General features: G+C 38.9%; 1 protein-coding gene across 4 annotated transcripts in view; it reads left to right on the top strand.

Annotated features, from left to right (window-relative positions):
- The window catches only part of CFAP99 (cilia and flagella associated protein 99), a 57,442-nt gene that overhangs the window by 30,583 nt on the left and 1,457 nt on the right, over positions 1-25,402 (top strand). For all 4 annotated transcript variants that reach the window (XM_080592071.1, XM_080592072.1, XM_080592074.1 and 1 more), the window contains 8 exons: positions 1,739-1,804; positions 2,767-2,826; positions 6,088-6,176; positions 8,211-8,415; positions 10,133-10,274; positions 11,477-11,628; positions 16,508-16,713; positions 24,037-24,199. In XM_080592071.1, the coding sequence (XP_080448197.1) occupies positions 1,739-1,804; positions 2,767-2,826; positions 6,088-6,176; positions 8,211-8,415; positions 10,133-10,274; positions 11,477-11,628; positions 16,508-16,713; positions 24,037-24,199 (1,083 nt within the window). The remainder of the gene's footprint in view (positions 1-1,738; positions 1,805-2,766; positions 2,827-6,087; positions 6,177-8,210; positions 8,416-10,132; positions 10,275-11,476; positions 11,629-16,507; positions 16,714-24,036; positions 24,200-25,402) is intronic.

Here is a 25,402-nt window from a genome sequence, read left to right as displayed (position 1 = left end):
GTAACTGGTAAATAACCACGTCATTATTGTTTTAAAATATCAGTAGATTCTGAGTTCTTTTTCATGTGGAATCCATACTCATTCCTTCAGTGGACTGAGAGAATGGGAAGTCATCAGGATCTGTAAAGAAGCAGAGTACATGGTCTGTATGTTAAGACAGCGAGAGAAAGGAGGGCCTGGTAAGTGCCCTCACAGAAAGACACAGATTTAGTTATTTGAATTGATCCAAACTTTGATATGAAACCTGTTCAGTAAGTTAGCTCCTATCATGGTTAAAGCAGATTGTTGCCTTCTTCTCCTTGGAAGGGAATTAATTAAATGTCAGTTCCCACTTTCTTCCTTCCTTCCCACTCTGTAATCACCATATCCAACCCAATCACAGCGTGTGATAAAAGGTGTGCTATTTGACTTGTTTTTATCTGCGCTCTCCCACCTCCATTCTGAAAATGCCTTACTTTAGCTTTCACCAGCTAGTACAAGACCATTTATCACTGTTCTGGGCTCTTCATATGCCCTTGTGCATGTCCTTGTGAAAGGGGCGTTGGATTCTGTTCCTAAACCATGGTAAAATAGTAAAAACTTTAATGTGTGATAGATTCTAGGGGGATAAACTTTACATTCCTTTTGCTGGCCCATCACATTGCTTGGTATTTCATTATCAAACAGTACTGCATTATTTTTTATCCTTGTATTATTTCCACATTGTGGAGAAAGCACATTGGATGCTCATTTGTACGTACAAACTTTCTAGAAAAACTGGGGAGGAAAAGCAGGATATCACAGTGCCTATATTGTCAAAAATCTATGACAACTGTAAAATCACTTAACTACCAGCCACATTCTTCAGTGGGGAAAATGCGTGAATATAAGGAACAGAAGAAAACCACCACAGAAATCAGAGCTGCAATAACAGCAGTTTTTGTTGCCTTTGGAATGTTATAAAAGGCATCCAAAGCATTCCCAAAGGTCAGTTCCCTACACTGTTTGCTAAACAAGCTGAAATGTTGGGTCCTAAAAGAAATATGCATTAAGAAATGCCATTTGTCCTAGCATTTTCGCAATAGCTATAGATGGCATTATAAGTACTGTGTCTGAGCAGCTTTAAAAGGGAGGAAGCTATACTTAGTATCGTTATGGAAGTGTTGATGTTATGGACAGCTGACCACCTGAAGGATATTGGAAAATCTAATCTGTGTTTCACAGATTGGATTAAAGATTACTGTTTACAATCAAAAGAAATATCCAGAAACGGGAGATGTGGATGCCTTCACTTCCCCCTTTGAAATGAGAGACAAAATTGGTATTATGGATGTGCCCATTGGAGCAATCCTTGGTGCTCAGATCTGATCATAGTCATCTTATTTAACAGAAAAGCAAAGCCATCGTTTATTAGCTATGTGCAAACAGTTACTAGCTATGGTACTGATGTGCCATAGATGATTATGAGGCTTTTAAGTAGAAGTTGAATGAGCAACATCTTTCATGTGGGCAGACCTAGCAAAGGGCCTGATGCCCTGTGCAAAGGATACAACCAGGTAGAACTGTGTAGGCAGTCAAGACTTGCCTACAACAAGTCTTTCATCAGGAATGAAAATTCTTATAAATGCTAAGTCCCGGCTTCATTCATTGGAAACAAATTAGTATATTGATCTGTACTGCAGGGTTTTTTTCAGATAGAAAATTCTTATTAGAGAATTTAAATGTACCATACTCCTTAAGTTAATTGCTTTAATTCTAGGATCTGCTTCTGAAAGCAAATACTAACCAGTTCAAGTGTGCAACCACGAATCCAGAAAAGGGAGAGGTATGCTACAAAATACTTTGTTACCTAAGATTTACACAGTATGAAGATGAAAAATGGCTGAGGTGCATAAAGATACTGCAAAGTATTTGAAAATTTTTGTTTATTTGTCACACAACTTGCAGTTGTGTGGACAGTTCACATACATATTATTTTCAGATTATGCAACATACTAACATTTGCTTCTTTGCATCCATAATGCACAACCCCCTTTTCTTCTGGTCCTACTTTATTATTCTGCTAATTCTGAGACCATGAGCTTTCCTATGATAGTACAACAAGTCTCCAAACCAGCAACATTCCTCTAAACCCACATATTATTTTTCCATTGACTTTTAAGGTCATGAAGCAGTCAAGCTGAGGCAGTAACACTCCAATTCATGCAGAATTCTTGCTTTGGTTGATTCCCCATTTGCAACTCTGTCACCAAACTATATATTCATCACGTCTGCATATTCTTTTCCCTGTGTTCATCCCCATAATATCCAGACACATTCACATCAGTAATACCATAAAATGAAATTAATAACCATTGCTAGAATTCTACCACTTTAATGTATTTTTTAAATATCCTCTGGCACTGTATTTTGTCTTCCGAGTATCTGTTTCGGTTAAGAGCTGAATACATTCATGATCTATACGTAGAAATCAATAGTCAAATGAAACATCACTGTTTTTGGTATTATTTTAGTCAAGAAAGGTTATGGAAATCAAAGAATCTTTGCAATAACTTTTTATTTGCACCCATGTTTGCATGGTTATTTGATAAGAAATATTTCCACTGCATTGGATATATATAGCAAGTTTTCGAGGATATAACAATCACAAAATATATTCCATGATCATAGTTGTTACTGTAGATGATTATTCAAGAGTGATTTTCAGTAAAGATCTGATATTCTTCTGCTGAGTATTTGAAATTCTCGCTCTGAAATCAAAAAATGTATTTTTGGTTTGAACTGCAGAGCACACACAACGGTATGAAGAGTAGGCCAGCATTCCGGGCTCAAAAGATCCAAAGCAAGGTGAGTAACATTTCAGATCCCATTGCTAGATGTACTTGAAAACTTTGGAGTAAAAGAACACAAATTTTGTGGGAATGTGAGCTCTACTGGAATCCAAGGTTTTACACGAGGCTCTGTGTGCAGGAGAACGGGATGGACTGGGGCTAAGGCTATAAAGGTCTGTGGACCTTTTACAATCCGCAAGGAAATGGTCAGGGAGCAACAAGAGTGTGGCTACTCCAGGAGCAAGGACAAACTGTGAGCCAAGGGTAATAAAACCACAGGCAGTACCCTCAGCAACCAGGACGTAGGCTACAGTATCTGAACAGGTCAAGGCTGGTGATAGTGACAGGCTCTGCTGACAGCCAGCCATCCTTAGACAAAGCAAGGTCCAGGATCCACCCAGGAATTCCAGTCAGGAGACACGGCTACAACATCAACCCAGGTCCGTGCTGGAAGTCCAGTAAGGACAGCAGGAGACAGAGCTGGAGAGACAAGGAGCAGAATTACCTCCAGCATAACAGGAAAGCAGAGACACCCAGACCTGAGCGTAAGTGGGACTCCTGGACCAGTGGACAAAGGGTTCTAGGTGAGGCCAGTCAGGGCAATCATCGCCTGGTGGTTTCCCTCAGAACGCTGACAGGTAAGTTGTCTGCAGCTGCACAAAAAAATGCTGCTTCAACAATGTTTTTGATTCCAAATGGAGAAGTTTTTATGTAAAATGGTGAGGATTAAGAACAGCCCACAGGGAAACAAGAATTGTGAACCTATGGTCTAAGAACTCAGCACAGGGACAGAAGAATCTTCTATCCATAAATCACTGTTTCAAACTGAGATTCTAAAGAATGAAGAGCAATGATTCCAGTTAATAACTGTTTGATATGCAATATACAATCCGTCTGGATCACAGTATCACAGTATCACAGATTTCTAGGTTGGAAGAGACCTCAAGATCATCGAGTCCAACCTCCGTCCTAACACTAAGTACTCCACTAAACCATATCGCTAAGCTCTACATCTAAACGTCTTTTAAAGACCTCCAGGGATGGTGACTCCACCACCTCCCTGGGCAGCCCGTTCCAATGCTTAATAACCCTTTCGGTAAAGAAGTACTTCCTAACATCCAACCTAAAACTCCCCTGTCGCAACTTTCGCCCATTCCCCCTCGTCCTGTCACCAGGCACGTAGGAGAACAGACCAACCCCCACCTCTCTACAGCCTCCTTTAAGGTAACTGTAGAGAGCGATAAGGTCGCCCCTGAGCCTCCTCTTCTCCAGGCTGAACAAGCCCAGCTCCCTCAGCCGCTCCTCGTAAGACTTGTTCTCCAGACCCCTCACCAGCTTGGTCGCCCTTCTCTGGACTTGCTCGAGCACGTCCATGTCCTTCCTGTAGCGAGGGGCCCAAAACTGAACACAGTACTCAAGGTGCGGCCTCACCAGAGCCGAGTACAGGGGCACAATCACTTCCCTAGACCTGCTGGCCACACTGCTTCTTATGCAGGCCAGGATGCTGTTGGCCTTCTTGGCCACCTGAGCACACTGCTGGCTCATATTCAGCCGACTATCCACTAATACTCCCAGGTCCCTCTCTGCCAGGCAGCTTTCCAACCACTCATCTCCCAGCCTGTAGCGCTGCTTGGGGTTGTTGCAGCCCAGGTGCAGGACCCGGCACTTGGCCTTGTTGAACTTCATACAGTTGACCTCAGCCCATCGCTCCAGCCTATCCAGATCCTCCTGCAGAGCCTTCCTGCCCTCGAGCAGATCGACACACGCACTTAGCTTGGTGTCATCTGCAAACTTACTGAGGGTGCACTGGACGCCCTCATCCAGATGTTTGTCTTGTGTCCTTTAGACACATAGTCAGGTCACAAAATCTACTATACTGATTGTTTCTCCACTAGGATTTCCAAGGGTCAGAGAACTGCAAATATGGAAATATGGAAAATGGTCTGTTCCCCGTTCAAGTTCATATCCAGAATAGTTTAATGCGGAAACTGTGTTTGTATTGTGACTTCAAATACCTTGTGAGAAGGTCTACCTACTCTTTAAAACCATCTTTAAATACATTGTTTGGGGTTCTTGTCCTAAATTCTTTGAGTTATCATCATTTTGCCAAGAAATAGGCAGGTAATTAATTCCGTTAAAATGGACAACTCCATTCCAACTCTAAATGTGGAAAACTCAGTAATTCTGCTTACTGAATTTCTAGGTGATACCATGCATTTATTATCCTCAACATGTCTAATTAATATGAAATATAAAATATTCCTTTGCTTTTCCAGTTAGCTTATAAGTTTCAGGAGACTGCAGAACATATTTGTACATACAGTATTTGCTTTAGTGATTCTGTGCACCTGTTTCTCAGCTACTCATTAAGTTGTTAATTTGGAGTTTAAATAGACATTTGGATTCTAAACAACTTGTGTGGACTTAGGTCAAATGTGTTATGACTAAACTTTGTTTTCTGCAAGAATGATCCGAGTTCTTATCCCACCTGCACTGCTTTGCCTTGGTTCTGATCAGTTCTAATTATATACATCTACAAAGGTGTTATGTTTTGTCATCTGAACAGTCTACGTGTTCAAGGAGCATTTTAACTGGAAGAGAGATCGTTCCCTTCCTCATGCAGTATTTATAGGTTGTCTAGAAGTTAGTCCTAAGGCAGTACTTGAAGAACTACAGAGCAGCCACAGGATCTAGTCCAACTTGTACCATGAAGACTGAGAGTCACTGAGAACTATGCTGCCTCTGTCTAGCAAATGGATATGGCAATCGGTAGTACCAGCTGTCTTAGAAATGTTAGGAAGTTAAAACAGTGGTTATTTGCAAAAAAACTTTTGAGACCTTTGTGTGAGAAGTACTGCTCATGTTTTACTTTAATGTTTTTGGCTAACTTGTTTTCCCTCAGAGATAGGCACACAAAATATTTAACTTTGGAAGCAGTTTATTTTCTTTGTTCAACCCAGATGGAATCCATGCACACTATGTATATGAGCACTGAAGAAATGAAAGGAAGTGAACACATTCCAAGGGATTTGACATGGTCCAAGAGTGATTACAAATTTATAATCCACTTGGGGGACTTTGCTGATTTCTTAAGCAGCTTGAGTGGTTTATGAACAGCGTGCAATTTCATTGTGAATGTCAGATTAATGCTAGATGAATGCTTTAAGCAAAATTTATGCTGTCTTAGGTCGATTTATTTAACCCATTGAAATGTTTTTATACTCTGTTTTATGGTTTACATTACTAACGATAGTATATACATTCCCTTTCTTGACAGATTGACAATATACCTATTAAATTAAATGCAGCAGCTATTTTAAGGGAGGGTGCCCTCTATCAGCGGAAAATGGAACAGGAGCTCAAGAGGTACAATCAAGCATCTTTCTCAGATTATTTTTCACATCCCTTGTTACAGAATAATTAACCACATGAAAATAACTAGGTAAACTCCAGGTAAAGTAATATAAGGGATCTCTTGTAAGACATTAGGAAGCTATTCTATAAATATTGCTGACAAAGAGAAAAGTAGTCTAAAATGAATGTCTACATTAAAGTCATTTTGCTGTAGATGCTGTGCAAGTGTGACTGTGTTCTGATTTCACACTCTGGGTGGTGTCCACTTGTAAAGTCCAATAGGGATCACTCGTTATATTTATTCCAATTCTCCAGAATAAATAATGTCCCAAATGCACATTTACCTCTGTCCATTATAAAAGAAGCATATATTTTAAGCCAAATCATTTCATATACCTTCATTTTCTTTGACAGTTTCTGGGGAACTAAATGCCAGATTTGATAGTTGAACTTATTTATCCGTATATAAAAATACCTGTCCATTTCTATCACAGTGAGCTGTCATGGAGAGCTAAGAGTGTGCTGCTCCACCAGGCAAATGAGCCAGGAGCTGAGTGACAGCAAGGCATGTAAGGACAACATCCTTACAGCAAGTACAAGGGTGGGCACACACATACCTGCAACATAGCTTAGGCAAGGACAGTGGCCGTTAGCACAAACTGAAATACAGCTCCCGGGAAGAAAGTCCACACACACATAAGAATTTTCACAGCTCTTCCTCACACAGCTCTTTTCACTGCATTCTGATCCAGTGCTGTACAGCTGCAACACAACAGAGCTGTCTTTGAACACATAAAACTAAATCCTAGGAGTGGGGAACAAAAGGCTGCAGGTCCTTTTGGTGCTCTTAGGGCTCTGACATAAGGAAGCCTGACTAAGTGGCAGAGATTTTCAGCTGATGTTAATTAGGGAGAGATTGACTTCTGAGTGTACACTGCAGATTGTATTCTGTAACTAGAAATACAGAACATTTTCAATAATAATTTTAACAAAGATAAAACCTATACCATTGTCATCTTTATTTAGTATTATTACTAATCCACCTAACTTAGCAGGCTAAGGACTAAATATTAGCATTTTAAATGCTGGAATGACTGCCTAAAGTTGGATTTAGTTTTTGGATCTAGCAAATTTTGATATATGGATCAGGATTTTAGCAGTAAGATATTACACATCACTCAGGTTGTGCTACCTCCTATCATTAACAGCTGTGTGTGCATATTGAGTTTTTTTTATACAATTATACATGATACTGTTCATTCTATCTGGCAGAATTTTATTCCACTCAGTAAAGGAAGAGGTTTTCCCCTCAACTTAACACTATTTTATATTCATGAGATGTAATCTTCAGCTGCATTTAACAAACAACACATACATATATATGCATTGGGGAGCAACAGTAAGGCACAACTCACTGCATTTTTGTGTCTCTGCCCAAATTCTTGGCTCATTCAATCCTCTGCTGCTGGACTTTGAGGGGCCTGCTGCAGGGCTTTGCTATGCTTCTCTGTCAACCAAGCACAGAAAATAAGAATGTGGTTTTTCTTAATAACTGAATACTTCTTTGCCTCGTTACATGTTAAAGGATTATTTAATTGACAAAATACAAAACAAATAGAATTAAGCAGAAAAAGATTTTTGTTCTCTATGTTGAAGTGACCAAGAAGACTGCCAAAGAGAAAAGTTTCTTGTTCTTTCTCTAAGCAAAGTAATCCTCTGAGCAAATGTACATACCTTTGGCCTGATTCTTCTTGCTCCTTGTGAGAATACATATATAAATAAAATTAGCCCTCTTCTGGGGCTTTACTGTTCTGAAAACTTTCACACCCTCATGCACTTTTTTCCTGCCCAGCTTTCCCAGGCTTTCCTAGTAGGAATTCCTCTTAGACTGGAATTAAAATGTATCTATGAAGTGACTTAGCAACAACCACTTTTTTTCTCTGCAGAGATCAAACACTTTATGTCAGAACAAACTGATTTTACAAACTAAGGCAGGGCTGGAGAGCCAGATCCCTACTATGACATACTCTTCTTTCACTCTTGCAGAATTGAAAACTTGCTACGAGGGGCTGGAGACCCATCAGAATTCTTGGAATGGCAAAAACAGATGCGTGGTAAAGATCTGGAGGAGCAACTGGCTGAAATAGAATGTAGGAGGCTTCAAGGGAAACTGAGTCATGAAGAGGCAGTTTTAGCCCATCAGAATGTAACTCAAGAAAATAAGAAGAAAGCTGATCTAATGAGAGAAGAGGTAATACATATAGTGTTGCTCAAATTTTGCTTGCATTAAATCAGTGCAAAACTTACCATAGACGATACCTCTTACAAGTAGATATAAAAATTCTGTACAGTGTTTTTACTCACTGGAGTCTGCAAGCAATGGAAGAATACTGCTATAGCTGCCAGACACAGCAATGCTTATACATCTAAGTATTTTTTAAAGTTTTTGATTTGACCGGTAGTACTTCTGAGTTCAGCTGAACAGTTTAAAGCATTTTGCCCTACATTCATGTCATTGTGAATATTCTTTCTGTACAGATACTGAGATATTAAGCACTGTTTGCAAAGAAATCACCAATACATAACTAATTTCATTATCTTGTTAAAATGAGAGCCACAAATATAAAAGAATTTGTTTTCTTCAACTGATATAATTCAATTTACTTCATATTATCTGACATGCCTGGATCTCTCTTAGAGGAAAATTCAGACAGGGAACCCTCATTAGATCTACATACATGGAAAACCGAATACTTACGCCAAGAAGTACCTCTCCACACATTTTGCAATCTGGCAAATCACATTTTTCCCAAAACATTGCTAGATCTTTTCATTTTTTTCCCAAACTCACATTACATTTCTCGTGCTTTTCCTATAAACTAAGCAAATGCTCAAGAAATCATCAATACTATAGACTTAATATTTTGAATAGTCACTATCACAGGCAGTGTCCACTGCTTTTCTTTTCTCATCCTGGTTTGTTGCTACCCCATAGGCTGGCCAGTACTTTTCTCTTGGCCACATCTCACAGATGTCTCAGTAGTGTCTCAGCAATTTAGGATTGGGCCACAAAGATTTTCATAAAGGCCTTACTACAGAAGGGAAGTAGGCTTAATGTGGTCCTTTTCTGTCCTTTTAAAACAATAACAATCTTTCAACCTTTTGGAGCATTATGTCTATCTAGACACTGTAGCAAAAACTTAAAGTGAACCCTAATATATACAACTGTGCAGCTATGGTTGGTCACACCCATTCCAAAATGATTGTAACTACTATATTCACCTTGATTTCAGGGCATGTATGTTTTATTTTTAACAGAAATACCCCAAACTATATTGATCTGGGAATGTGCAAATCAGACTCACTCTAACCTGACCAATTCCAGGCAGCTCCCTTCACTTTCCAACAGATGAGAGCGGGACACTCTTATCCATGACCAACAGCTGTCATGGTGACCTCCCTCCTTCTTTTAAAACTCTCCTCTTCCATCTAAAACAGAAAGAAACAGAAGAAAATGTTGGAAAATGTTTTCTGCTTCCTGTTTGTTTTGTCTGGCAAAGAAAGGAATGTGATCACTAAAAGTGGACTTTCTGTATGTTACAGATACACAGCTCAGGCCAAAGAAGATCCTGCAGGCATACAACTGTCTGTGTATTAGACTAGCACTCTTCTTGGTATCTCAAAACCAGATCCAGAGATGACTTTTTTTGTCTACTTTTAGAAACATATGGGAGAAAATCATGGGAAATAGCAGTACAAATGTTATGGATTGCTGTGGTGCGAAACTAAAAGGTAGAGAGGGAAGCATTAAAACTGCGTCTCTATGTTGTCCCCAGCCAAAGTCCTTTGCTACTTTTGTGAATGATGTAGTCCTATGAATCCATTTGTCTTTGCACTGTTTCAATGATTTGAGGCTCTCAGATCACTAGTTATCAGTAATTTTATTAACCTGTTTATGTGGGATTTAGAAAGCAGAGCTGATGCACCAGTATGCAGAGAAACGTCTCCAGGAACAGAAAGAAATGAGAGAGCTGGTGGAGCAGGTCGTGGAAGGACACAAGAACGCAAAGCAAGCAAAACTAAAGCTTCAGAAATACAAACAGCAGATAGGTATTTATATATTGCCAGAAAAAAAAATAAAAATAAAAATAAATAATTTAAAAAATGATGCCAAATGTCCCCAAATTACTTTATTTTAGTGGGGTAATTACAATTTTTACTGAAAGGAAAGGGGAGCTGAGGCAAATACCCAGGATATACATTCCCAGAAATGTACGAATGTGAATGCCAGTAGCAAGTTTGTAATGGGTAGATCAGAAATTCTAAGCTACTGGTCATGGGAATTACTCTTTGTTTAAAAGGGAAAAATACAGCACTAATGTTCTGCAACTGGTTTCCCTTCCGTCTAAAAGCAGCATATGTGAAATGACTGTACATTTTGTCAAATCAAGTTTTGAAGCTCAGCTTCTTGTGATTCATACCATTAAGAGAGGATTTGCCTAGCAACCACTCTGAAAGAATCATAGCTTAAGATTATTGTCTTCTCCAGAGAAGACAGTCTGGAAAAGAAGATTGTAGCTGAGGAAAGAAAAGACGTCTCCCAGAAGGGCAGTATCACAAGGGAGAAGGATGTAGCACCTCCGAGACAGACCACTCATTAGGATGAAGAGAAATGATGTTACTCATCCTCCATAATTCTTAAAGAAAATTCTTCAGTTAATGCATCAGCGAATGAAGTCCAGGCAGAAGGCCGTTCTGACTGGCATGTCTGTACATATTCGAATGCAATACCATCTTAACATCTGGTGTATAAATGGGCTACCTCTGTGCAAATTTTAGTGAGCAGAAGACTTTTCTCTGCTTATCTTACTCCGTACTTGTATTTGAGGGGGCAGAGAGTGTTAGCCAGTCTAATATGGTCTAGCAAAGCCTACCAACCTTTGTACTTCAATGATTTCTGTGATATATAGAGCTTGAAAAACTATGAATGTTTGAAATTGTATCATATCCTTGTATTAAATAATGAAACAGTATACATTAATTAGAGCAGAAATTAGGATGCAATAATTCAAAGTGTCTATTTTACGTATGTATACAATAAGCTTCTATGTTGAATAGAATGATGGATACTGGAGGTGGGAAGTACTCATTTGTTTCTCTAATCATTCCTCCCACCAATGACAGATTGTTCCCTCAAGTACCTTTAGATCCGTATTATTATCGTTATTCACAAATGTGTATGAATTTTCCTCCAGATGGACTACTTGTTAAAATATGCAATCAGCTAACAGAGATTAGTTCTTTTCTTTCAGTTCAGGAAGTTTGTGAAGAAAATCGAGAACTTCTTCGGCAAGCTTTAGAAGAAGAGGAGGAGAAGCTTCGGAAAAGATGTGAATTAATTCAACAAATACGAGCCATTGAGTCTTTACCAAGCCTTAAACACAAGTTTGTTGATTTAACTGAGGTAAGCTCAAAAGGAAGAACTACAATTTTTACATAAATGTATACCATATGTGCTTCACATGTTCAGAGGAATTGTGTACTGCATGCAGATATATCTCAGCCTGAATGTGTAGTGTTAAATGCAAAGTGACCCCACGACACAAAGATTAGTTTCAAAATGAAACTTTCACAAAGTTTATAAAATAAAATTTTTACCATGAAGAATGTTGTGATGGTAAGTGAGATCTTACACAAAAGTTCTCATGGTAAGTGAAATCTTAGGCCCTTAGAACTTTCTTTGAATTTTGCCAATGGTATCTAGGTTTCCCAACATCCTTCAGAAAGAGACTACAAAGTGGTTACAACGTGTGCTATCCACCTTCAAAAAGTCACAGATTTGTCAGTCTTCAGTAAGGACTGACACAAAAACAAAGTGTGAACTGATGTACTGTTTTTTATATTGCTGTGTTGATTGCCATGGTAATTGGCAAAATTAATTTCCTGTGCTTTCAAAACTGTCGACATTCAGGTATACACAAGAGATTGTCTAGAGAACCCAAAACCTGCTGTTCTGTTACACATGTACTGTGCAAATGCCTTGTCTGTGTGTGGTTAAGTCCACAGTAAACGTATCCCAAACTTCTTGGACTTACTATTGATACACAACAACTAATATACCTGACACTGGGCTTGGCAGTGGGCACTTTCGCAGAATTTCCAGACTTAGTCAGCATCTAGAAATCTGTTATCCTACCACTAAACCAGAAGCAGAGTAGCTAAAAGATACTCTCCCATTTTTCACACCCAAATTAAAAAAAAATAACATAATATAAAACGACCCCACCAATTTTAAATATAATCATTTTGGGTTTTTTTCCTTCCTTTTTTTTATAAGTATTCAAATGAAGATAACAAATTCAAAACCATCCATGGCTAGTCTGCAGAAACCATACAGAAGGAACAGGTCTTCCATCCATGGGGCTGTTCAAACAGTTTATATGATGCTTTGGTTTTATCTACCTGATGTATTTGCAGACTCCAGATAAAGCACCCATCTCATTTATCAGAATTTAGAACACATTTAATCTTAAGTGTGAAATAGGTGAACAACAATAAAACTAACTCCCCAGATGTCAAATCCTCCTTTACTTTCTTTGCTTCTCCACCTTTCCAGCCAACGAATGCAATTCTCTTTTTTCAAACTCAGACTCACTCCAGCCATACATGGAGAAATAATACTGAAACCTAATAAAAAAAAAAATGGAGAGAAATAAGTGAAGAGTACAAATAATTATTTTACACCACAGATAATGTAAACTGTCTGCATAGAAATACCTGAAAGGTACTCCAATGTATAGGTCTTTTACTGCTCCAGATAGAGCTTCACATTTTGTCATCCCTAAACAGAGCCCTTAGCGCGTGGTCTCACTGCACAGTTATTACCCAGATGATTCAGTCACAAGATGTAGGCTGCAAAGTCATAAGATGTAGGCTGCAAAGACACAACAGTATAATGTAGTTGGATGTGGAAATGTCATTACTTCTTCAATCACAATGGTAAAATGGTGCAGGTTCTCATTCAGGCAAGTGAAGGTGATTGGAATGTCAGTACTTTTTTATTTGTGAACCTAGTTCATTTCATTGCCACTTACAGTGGCTGTCAACCCCTGACATAGATCTTCCGCTGGAATCGTGTTTGTTTCTAAGTACAGATATGGCTTTAAGTGCATTTTCCCATCCAGCTCATCTGAAAAGACAGCAGAAAAACATAACAGGTTTCAAGTCACACGTAAAAAACTCATTTGAAATCAAGCTTATGCTATTTGTGAGGTTACTGTAGTGTAAGGTTGCTGGAAATGGCGTGGCCATGTAGGTCATATTGCAAGTGTAAGAGAGTCAACCTGAATGATATCTCAGCTTATTTCACAGTTCCCTCATACTCACTATTGCAATGGTTCTCAAGAGTCATTTAGCATTCTTTTGGTGATAACTTGCCCTATTTTTCTCTTTCTACAACAGGCTTTTTCAGGCTCAATGAAATTAAGTATGTGTCCATAAAATTCACACTCATTCTCACAATTTTTAAAGTACCCAGTTCTTAACTTGATGGTGCTTCAGTTGCCTAAGTATCAGCATTATCTACTGCACAAGTATAGAACCTTTCTTATTTTAGGAACCACTTCACTGAATATTTTTGAAATGCACACACTCAAAGTATTCACCTCTACCATTCTATGCTTCTAGGAAATTCTCTTTCCTGGGCCTTTTTGGTTTCTGCTTGCCATGCTCACACACAACCACTGGGACATACGCTTTGTTGTAAAACATTTGCCTTTCACTTTCTGTGAATACATCTTGGTGGTCATTGAGTAGCTTAAATTAGAGGCAAGGTATGATAGCATTTGCCATTTGCAAATTCACCCTAAATTGAAATCTGAGAATGAGATAAATGATCATTGACTGTTTCACTAACCTATGGTGGTACATGTTTATGAAAAAGATGCAAAAAGAAGACTGTTTAACATTAAACTCTTCTATTAGTCTTCTGATGCTACTGGTGACCAATGCTTACTTAGGTCATGTTCAGTAAACATGAGGAGTGTGGAAGCAGAAACCACCGAACCAAAACTGGAGTCAGGTTTTAGGTGAAAAAACAGTGAGGTGACGTTCTCTTCCTACTGACTCAACTTTTGAAGATTTAGAAAGAGAAGCTGCGGGGACCAAAATGGTAGGAGAAACCCTTGGAAATGTTTTTCTTCCCACTGCCATTACTGTTTTCTTCATCTCTCTCATCTTTCACCCTGATTCATAGACCTGCTGCTCTGAACAGCCACAAAATGTTCAGTGAAGAAGGGGTTCCTGACTAGGCTGCTTAGATGACATACCAGGCCAGAGAAGAGGGGCTGGGACCATGTCAGTTCTTGCAGCCAAACAGACAATCAGAGCATCTGTCTTTGACAGAGCATCCTTCTCTTTTCCTGTTTTTTTTTTTTGGTTTTGTTTTTTTCCTTCACATTCTGTTTTGTGAAAAGCCCAAAAGCAGAAAGGTAAGTAGTGTTCTGTCAACAAGCAACTAAGTATTCAGTACAAGGGCTTTTTTTTTCTGCTAAAAAGGATTGTTTGAAAACACAAAGGCTCTTTAACTGAATAATTTCCGTTAAAATGATTGCATTGATTTTTACGTACATAGATTTATCATTACCACTTAATTTCAGTCTTAGAAATAGATTTGGAGGAGTGGTTTTTCTTTTGTATTGCCCTCCCATAGTTCAGCCTTTCCAAACTTTGTTATTAATTTTCTGGCCCTAGTTCTATGGAACTAAGTAGACCAAGGCCTTTGTGATTAAAATCTGAATGATTATATCACTCTTAATTTTATACAACTCTATCTGGTAAGCATCTTGACTTCCGCACCCGTCTTATGCATTCCATTATAACATGCTATAGTACCAGATATGTGCCAAAGATGTGTACCAAATCTAGGTTGATAGACAAAAGAATGTTATTTTGTGTGAAAGGGATGAAATTTTACGAAGAAAGCTGCAGAGAGGTTCAATATTCATGTGGGTTTGTGCAAGTTTTCCCTTTTATGCAGGTGTATATATGCGTAGACCCAGGGAAAGGGAGAGTTTATGTAAGAACAAGGGCTGAAAACTTCAAATATATACACAACTATTGAGAAATGATCTGTCTTCAGATGCAATCTAAGGCGCAGAAGTCTCTCATTGTATCTCAGAATCAGACTCATTATCACTCTGTCCTGATTTTGGCTGGGATAGAGTTCATTTTCGTCCTAGCAGTTGCTATGAGGCTGTGTTTTGGATTTAGGATGAGAACAATGCTGACAGCACACTGATGTTTTAGGTGTTGCAGTGTGCTGCTTACACTAAGTCAAGGCCTTTTCAGCTTTTCGCACTGCCCTGCCAGAGTGGGCTGGGGGTGCACCAGGAGCTGGGAGGGGACAGAACCACCACAGCTGACCCAAACTGGCCAAAGGGACATCCCGTACCATAGGACATCATGCTGAGCAATAAATCTGCAGGGGTTGGTCTGGCGGGGGTGTGGGGGTTACTGCTTGGGGACGGGACAGGCATCAGTCAGTGGGGTGGTGAGCAATCGCATTGCACATCACTTCCTCTGTATATTCGTCTATCATTATTATTACCACTGTTTTTCCTTCCTTTTCTGTCCTATTAAACTGCCTTAACTCAGCCCACGAGTTTTAACTTATTTCCAGTTCTCTCCCCCATCCCACTGGGGGTAAGTGAGTGAACAACTGTGTGGTGCTGAGCTGCCTGCTGGGTTAAACCACAACACATTCTCATTGCAAAGCAGATTTTAAAAAGCTTTCGTTAAACATTTGTGTTTGAATAATTTAAGTTTGGGCATTTTTTTGAATTTCCTGTGTACAAAGCACTTTTTATTTCTTGTCTTTTCAGATAAAAATAGTAGATGCCATCATAGATCAAATCTGTAACTTGGAAATAGATAAATACAAAAAAAATGCATATTTTTGAGTGTAAGGTCAGTTCTAGTTTTACAAACTTAGAAAATATGCACTTTTACACATTTCAAAACTTGTAAAGTCTAACTAAAACTAAAAGATAGGTCAGCTACTTTTTTTCTGGACAGCAAATGTGTTTATGTTTAATCTACGCTATACTTCAGTGCTTTCTCATGAAATGTTTTGTGTGCCTACTGTTTTTACACATATAAAAGATGAGCTCTACACCTGAAAAACAGCTTGTAAATTACAGTTGGGTTAGAGCCATGCCTGTCTTTTTTGAAGTCAAAACATGTTCAGCATGATTTGGAACACAATCAAAATATTCTGGTTTTAGTCATTTACTCTCCCCTTGCCATTTACTATGTTATTTTAACCTATATTTTGTATTTCCTAGACTGGTGGCCACGGTTTAATTTGTGAAATGTCAGTAGTGGAACTACGTGAACGTCTCGCTCTACTCAGAGAAGCACAGAAGGCAGCAGAGGAAGAGAAGAGAGACCAGATAATTCATGAAAAACAAGCTAAGGAACAACTTCTTCTAGATAAACTGGACCAGATTTCCGTGTTCAGAGCAGAACTTGGACGAGCGGCTGCATTAAAGTCAGTATAAAACAGCATATGACATTTAACACATTGCAACTTCATTAATATCTTGCTAGCCCCTTCAGAATTCAAAAAAAAAAGGGGGGGGTGGCAAAATACTGCCCCTTTATGAAGCAGTGTGACTTCTGTCAAAGATTACACTGGGGCCAGGATTTCCAGTTTATTCTTGAAAATATTTTGCATCAACTGTAACAAATCTTTTTCATCAGTTTGAATTTGTGGTTGAAGATGCTCTATAGGCTAGGGTTGACAGCATTGCCTCAGGATTGGGAGCCAAAATCATATCTTGTGAAAGATGCTCTGCCTTTCTTCTGCTCCTTTTCAGTTAATCAGAACTAATTTGATTTTATTAAAATCATTCTAACTTGCTACTAAAAGTGGTTTCTCATTTTCATCTAAACCAATACACTAGGGCTATAGTCTTCTTCCTTGAATTTCATTTGTTATGTAAAAGGGCAGGCTTTATTTTGGAAATTAAAGATATTTTAGGAAGGAGATTTTCTGATAATAACAATAAATTATAAATTAAATAAATTATAGCAGTAGATCAAAGAGAAAAATCTTTGCTTACAGGCTCTCTGATCAAATTTTGTATTCATTATTCATATTTATTATTCATTATCATATTTATTATTCATTGTCATAAAGGATCCATAACCATCATAGATGGTTACATATGCAGAAGACAGGTCCCTTCCACAAAGAATTTAAAATCTAAGTTAAAACTATTTGCAAATAAATCTGAGCAAGAAGAAAGCCTGTGTAAAAGTATAAAATATGGCACACCTCTTGATCTTATGCCATTTTTAATGCATCTTGACTATTTGCCATTTTTTTGCAAGTTTTCTTTCACTATTTTTCTTTTGTGAGTTAGATAGTTTAGTCCTTGTCTTGCCATATTTATCCTGCAAGCAGGTGTTCGGGCTGGCATTTTGAAGACATATACTATCAGGCTAAAAGCATGCATCTTTAGACACGTCTTAAATTTGTGTTTATCACTTCGATACCGAAGGTGGCTTTGTAAGAGTTCAATTCATGTTATTGGTTTATCTTCCAGTTCTAAATCCCAATCACAGCAGGCAGTATCGATGTATTCATTCAAATAGTTTTCACCGGTCCCAGCTGTGATTTGGTTTGCTGCTGACAGTTAATCTCCAAAGAGTGAGGTTTTACTGTGTTAGTACTCAGGAGCATAGTTTAATGAGTTTAATGAATCAATAACTGCAGCTCCAGTGGATTGACTGCATAGATCAGTGAACTTCTCTTCTACAGCATCTATAAAGAGAAGACTAAGACTAAGGACCTGAAATGGAGTTAGAGCTGGAAATAAATTCCCATCTCTAAGCATTCCGTGTTGTGCAAGCCCGTGGGAGCATATCAAGTCATCCTTTTCCACCAGAGATTCAAACTAGGCGTTAAGAACTTGTATACCTTATAAAATGTGTTTCTTCTAGTCAGCACTCTAATAATCATTTGTGGTAGATAATGCAGTCCGTGCATATTGCATAGTGCTGGGTTTCTTTAGTATAGACTCTTTGCCTTAATTCAAATCTAAAACTCTTCTGATCCTGAAATAAGCTATGCCTGAATGCGAAGTTAACTTTGATTCACTTTTTGTCCCGACATATTTGAAATGTTATTTAGAACAGACCACCATGCCAAAGATGGTAGAATCTAAATGAAATTAAACACTGAGTTTGCAAGCTTCTGTTCAGACTCATGGTAAGGAATACAGGAATATACTTTATTTTAATGGAGTCCTGTTTGCTCTCCAAATAAAGCAAATATAAAGTTTCATTATAGATGTTACAAGACATTTTCTTTCATGTCTCATAGCTTGGGAGCATCTGCTATGAAGAGGCATCATCAAAGCATACTAGAAATGTTCTTCAGGAATGTATTTAATGCATTATCATCCAGAATGCAAATCTATGGCGGTGTTAATATGCAGCATGCTGGCCTATTTATGAGTGCTAGACACTTTGCTGCAGCTTTTGTTTTTCTCTAAACAAGCTATAGGCTTCGTGTGTTAAACCTGATTTACAGATCCAGTCTCCTGAAATTTCTATCAAGTCGATGTGAGTGATCAGTTTTTTGGCTTGTACTGATATACTGCACAGAAGATGTAAAGAGCAAATTATTATGTTTACAGAATTAAATCATAATTACAGGGATAGAATAGCAAATCTTACCAATGGTGCTCATAAGATATCGCTGTGCATCAACAAGAAATTACATGTTATATCTTCAATTGTGTTATGTTGAAGGCTCCTGCTAATCAGCTAAAGTATGATGGCTAAGCTTTTCCAAACAAATGTGCTTTAGTTAGTGTCAGCTGGAGTTTAATTGGGTCCCTACCAAGCAGGTTCCTTTCAATATCATTTACAAACAGACATACATCAACACAAAAGAAGCACATTGAGCAAGCATATAATGAACTATATTAAACAAAATAGGAAATGGAACATGAAAAATTACAGAGACATCAGCCTTTAATAGACTGCAAGCCATGACATCCATCACAGCAGTAGCTTTGTGAGTGCCTGCAGAACACTTAAGAATCAATTCAGTATGTACGCAGGACGTCCCTTTAATTGCTAGAATTTCACACAGTTTGAAAATCAGCACTGGCATATGAAGTGGACAAACACTGGAGTTCTCAGCTTCCAAACATGAACACCAAAAGATTTATGACCATATGAATACATCCTAATGTACTGTGGGTATGTGCCTGTATGCTTCAGATCTTTCACTCTAGCGAGGCTACGTCTATATTGCAGGTAATTAAACTCAGTAAGAAGCAACAGATAAAATCAGTTGGTGCTGAGGCTCCCTCCGTCCACATTATCTGTGGCTTGGTGGTTTTGCTTTGAGTTAGATTTAGCCTGGTCTTGGGGCTGCATGTTCTCCCCATTCATGTGGTTTAAAGCTGTCTAGAGGAAGGCTATCTCACAAAACTTCTCATACTCAATTCCTGGCTCCCCTGCAAGCCCCCCTAGGAAACACCACACTATTTTATTGTCTCTCGCATTTTAGTGTCTCACATAGATGACAGTAGCATATCCATGCCCCCTCCAGCCACTGCCACATATGTAAGGTACACAGAAGCCAGAATAATTAGCAATATGAGGGACCTTGGTTTGGTATTTCATAATATTTTTGATTTCATTAGCGGGCACACAATGAAACACAGGAGGTGCCATCTGAACCTGATCAGGAAGCTTTTCTGTGCTGTGTGGGGGACAGAGGTTGCCCAGAGAGGTTGTGGAGTCCCCTCCTTGGAGAGCTTCAGAAGCCACCTGGACGTGGTCCTGGGCAGCCCTTCCTGAGCAGGATTGGAGCAGGTGACCCCCAGAGGTCCCTGCCTGCCTCCACCGCCCTGCAGTTCTGTGGGTGAACACTGATTGTACAGCTTGATAATCTTTATTTCAGATGAGGAAAACAGAGTAACAGTCGCTTCCCCACCTGAAATGAGGTGCTTAGCAAGTTAATTGTTTTGGAAGAGAGCCAGAATTTGAATGCTGAAATCCCTCACATTAGTACAAAACAGTAATCAATCTGGCAGTAGAGTATGCTTAAATATGAAAATAATGGCTCCCTTAACAGCGAGCTGTGAACAGATACATTCATTTTCCTCATTGCAATAACTAAGATTATATAGTGCAGGACAGATAAAAGACAAAGTACTGTGAAGTACAGACAGCCCTAGTCACTGAGACTGAAAGAAAGAGGAAATAGCAAAAAATGTATTGTTTATTGCAGTATGAGGCAACTATACTTCTTCAAGTTTCCTTCTGCTTTTAAAAATATGCTTGTGTTTGTTGCACAACACAAGGCTATTCGTAAGGTGAGCATATAAAAACAGTCCTAGATGTTCAAGTGATATTTTGGTGCCTAGAATGGTCAAGCAGCCATTTTTACTCCATCTGCTGCTAGTATTGAATCAGTTAAGAACTGTCATGCATCTATCTCACGGTTTCAATGCACGTCTGGAGTTTGAGAATGTAAATGAAGACACTGGTTGGATTTCAGGAGGAATCCTCTGGGCAAATCTACAGGCTCCCCACTTTTTGAACACAGCTGGGATGACCTAACCTGGCTTTTCCAAGGGCTTTCATCTCACAGAGGGAAAACCTTTAGTGCTGAGTTGCTTCTTCAGTTATAGGCCAGATGACCTGTTGGACCTAGAGTCCATTTGGCCAGACGCTAAAATTGCAGGGCAGATAAATAATTACAAGGGATATGTAAATAAGAAGAACCTGAACTGCCAAATTCCATTGCAAATTGTAAAATGTGAAGTAAAAATATACTTTTTTTTTTTTTTTAATTCTTTATGTTATTTAAGAAAATCACTGAGAGAATGAGTATGGGATGTGAACTTCAGTTTACAAGGCCTGGAATATTTTTTTTAAGTAGAAAAGACACATTTTACCCATCACTGATTGAATCGCTCTGCACTTCATCACTGTGAGCCAAAGTCTTCCTGCTATTGACTGTATGCACAGTATACACAGGAAGTGAGTAGAGAATGAAATCAGTGGTAGATAAAAAAACCTCAGTTTTTGTTTTATTTTGTTTTGGTTTTTAATCCATATTCTGGTGAATCTCTCATTAGTACCTTACCCTTCCTCCTTTAAGTAGTTTATACATACACCCCACACCACTGCAGACTTCCTTAGGCACAAGGATCTCATCTCATTCCTTACCACTAAAGGGTAATTTCTGACAAGGTCACTAAGCAAAAACTAGAGTTCATTAAACCATTTCAAATATATATGGACATTAAAAGGATTGCATTTTTTTTCAAAGTCTTTCATAGGGAATTTTATTTTATTTATTTATTTATGGCAGATTCACAAAGGGGCAGGAAACTTGTCTGAGACCAAAAGAAAAGACACAAATTCTCTCTTGGACCAAAGATATGACAATACTTTTTAGGAACCAAGACCATTCTTAAAGACTGCTTTTTATTCAAGTTGTTTACTCAATACCAATAGCTGATAAATATAATAATAATAATAATAGTAATAATGGATCTCTGTATAGGTTTTCCAGAAATTATCAGATAATTTCCTGTTGAATCTGGAGAGGATTCTTCTAGCCGTGTACTATCCCATTCCGAGTGACTCTTACCTTGCTTCCCATGTGATATGGGGAAACAGAAATTGTGTGAGGTTTTGCTGTCTTGAGTCCTAAAAGGCATTAACTGGCCATCACAGAAAACCAGCACTTTCTTCCCCTCTTTGAGTTTCCATTAGGATGTGCTGTGGCATCTGAAAATGTATGGGACTGGCTGCTTTTTGGAATAGTGTAGATGGCTGGCACATGCCTTCGTGTTGAAGAGGACTGAATATCAGTCTGATGATAACCAACTATTCACAATGTTAATTCATAAGCAGCTGCTGCTGCTGCTCCATGATGTTAAACCTCTTGCTGTTTTTCCCGTAGTGGTATTCACAAGAATCTGGATTTGCATGTAATGAAAGGTTTTGTTGCTTATTCCCACTGACAATATTTAATCATCAAGTGTTTACATAAAAACCTTATCGTTATATTCTCCTATATCCCTTGGAATGCTACGCCTCGTTACAGTGCAAGGAGAAATATCCCGTGTTCTCAATTAGATTAAATGATAGTACATCATTTTTAGACTTAGAGAACAGTGTTAAGAGTTAATCTCGGTGTCGCAGAGTGTGTCACCGTATCAGGGAAGGTACGGAAGTGTTATCCCATCCAGACAGCATGACGCAAGCAGCACAGTTCAGGAAGTGTCTCAGTAAAGCAACTGGAAATGAGAAACCAAGCTAAACTGTGCCCCTTTTTTAGAGTTCACAGTCACATTTCAGAATGTATCATGAGTCAAATTTCCCCTTCACCCAATTCCTGAGGATTCAGGGAACCATAGAACAGAATGGCTGCTCTGAAGAATACCTGCTATTACGAGGATTTTCCTATTAGCAAGGATGAAGCTAACAAGGCAGACAAAAACATCTCTCCCAAGATGAAAGAAGTGTTTGCATCCCTGGAATCTCGATACAGACCGCTTTTAAAGTAAACTGGTGGTTCTAGCTTCAGAAGGAAAACCTCTTCCTTCATCCCCTTCATTCTTCCAGCTCCTTGAGAACCACAGCATGGTTAAGGTTGGAAGGGACCTCCGCAGGTCATGAGAAGAGTGTGCCTTATACTTCTAAGCTTATATACTTATATGCCCAAGCGATGAAGAAACAGTTCTGTTGTAAAACATTTCTAAGGGGCAACCTGTCAGTGAAATTAGTCCTGCCACTCACAGAGCAGCAGTTCCAGTATGGGCTGAACATGGCCCCAGCACACTCTGCTCTTCGTTGTTCAGAATCCTCTTCAGGTTTCCCATAATAGCAATGTAATATTGTATTACTGCAGTATAAAAGGACCTTGGAGAAAACTACCCTTGCCAGCTGAGAGAAGACATCAGATCTAACCAGGTGATATATGATGTATATTCCTTGGTAGGTCTGACACTGACTTTAGCACTGGATTTGGCCAGAGATTGACAACTGCTCATGGCATAATGTAACGCTACAGCCTGATGATACTCAGCCAAATCCAAGGGCAATGTACAAAAGAGAAAGCTGGATGTAAGTCACTGTGCAAGGTGGTGCAACTTACATGAAAAATTGTGAGTAGGTTGTACCAGCTGGGTGAAAGTAAGCAAAAACAGATAAAACGTAACAAAGGACAGAAAAGGAGCTATAATAGAAGGGGGAAAAAAGCAAGGAAAAAAAAAAACTATCCAATGACCTCTCTTTTATGCTTACGCCTTACACATGTGCTACACATGGTACTATCAATTTATGCCCACCTAGAGCCTCTAACCTTCGTACATCACTGCCCCATATATTCTGAATCTGGGCATTGAGATTACACAGGAAAGAATATCTTTCATTTGCCAAGGAATACAGCAATTGAGATGAATACTAATGATCATATAAAGAAAACTCTGTAGCTCTCACAAGCAAAAAGCTGTAGCATTAACACAAGTTTTGCACATGTTTTTTTTCCAAAGAATGTCATGTCAGCTTGAAATACTTCAGCTATTGTCATCACGGCATCCTGTGGGAAGAAATTATTCTATCCTGTTTAGTAATGCTGTTCTGTAAACAACAAGAAGCAAGCTGTGAATTCCACATTCATTGAGCTATATGATTTAAAACTGTTTTCAGTCTAGCTGGTCCCCAGAAGCAAGAGCGAATTCATTATCATCCACGTAATATATACTCAGATGGATTTATTCTGTAGGTTGATATTATTTTACCTTCTCATTGCTTCTTTTTCATTTTGCAGACAAGAAGAAAAGAAAAGAAAGTCCCAGGCTGGTGAAAGTCATATGAAAGATGAACGCATTTTAAACCTACAGAAAAAGATTGTAGAGAAGGCAATGGAGCGTAAAAAGCAAGCAGGACTCTTAAAGATTACTCCCCAGAAAACCAGCATTACATCAAGGAAGGTCTGAGAGTTACTTAAGGGAAATGCTGTGTGACAGATCTGCTGTTTAGGGTTTGACTCTACTGCCAGCGCTGGCAGGGGTGGCAGAAGCAGGTTGTGTGACACCTGGATGACAGTGACAACTCCCCACATAGGCACAGTGTCCCCAAACAATAGCCTTGACCTCAGCTCCTTGCCATACGTTCTGCTACCACAGGCCAGGGTCCATCCGTCCCATACCGAGCTTCCCACTTGCGTTGCCACACACTCTCATCCCACTGAAACAGGTTCTCCCCTTCTCGCACCCAAGGCATGCTCCAATTTATCATTCCCACGATTTTTACCTGGCCCTTCCTCAACCTGGTCCCACAACATCGAATGGAAGCACCAGTAAGCCTGTGGGCTTTAGGCTGGTTTATACTGGTTGTGTTTCCATGGCAAGTGTCTAAAGACAGGGGGTGAGAGCTGCTGCTCCCACTGCTGCTGCTGCCTCTGCCATTGCCTCATGTGTGCCTAACATTTACAAGTGGTTCATGTAGCAGTAACAGTACGTCTCCCTCGGCGTATGAAACACCGCAGTGAACGGTCACAACGGGGTCACTTTTTCAAAGCTGTACTAGAGCATTATAAAATTAGAACTAAATCTCCTAATCCTAAAATAGTAATTCTTTACCTACAAAAATAGTAACTCTCTACCTGTTTTGTGAGAAGGATCAAGCTGAATTCAATCAAGAGGAAAAATGTATTTTTCAAGTGTGTATAGTCTAGAAACTGAAATAGTGCAATCTTTCAGAGTATCAGTGGTTGCTGCCCTCAGAAGTCCCATTTCAAGCCACAGCAAGCAAAACATGTAGGTGCTTACATAGACACTAGGTCTATTCCTTTTAGCAAAGAAAATATTGAAGGCCTATTTGAAGAAAACATTTCCTAAATTGGGATGGCTTCCTGAACTGAGGCTTTGAACATACGCTTAATCACTTTGCTGAATGAGGTCCAGTGTAAAGTAGAAGGAATAAATGCAGACTTCAAAGGAAAGCAGCTATATAATTACAAATGTGAGACATTTTTTAAATAAACAAATTATAAATTCAGAGCTACGACTTTTGACTACTGATGTGGGTCTGTGTGAGTGCTCTGGTGTTTTATAAATGTGAAAAAAGCCAAGGCTTGAAAGGTGTTTTGAAGTTAGACTTTGTCTTTTTTTTTTTTTTTTTATTTTAGCTTT

This window comes from Anser brachyrhynchus, assembly GCF_964034855.1.
Source record: "Anser brachyrhynchus genome assembly, chromosome: 4".
Taxonomy (NCBI): Eukaryota; Metazoa; Chordata; class Aves; order Anseriformes; family Anatidae; genus Anser; species Anser brachyrhynchus.
The sequence above is the reverse complement of the archived record's forward strand: the minus strand, read 5'-3'. Positions and strand labels throughout refer to the sequence as shown.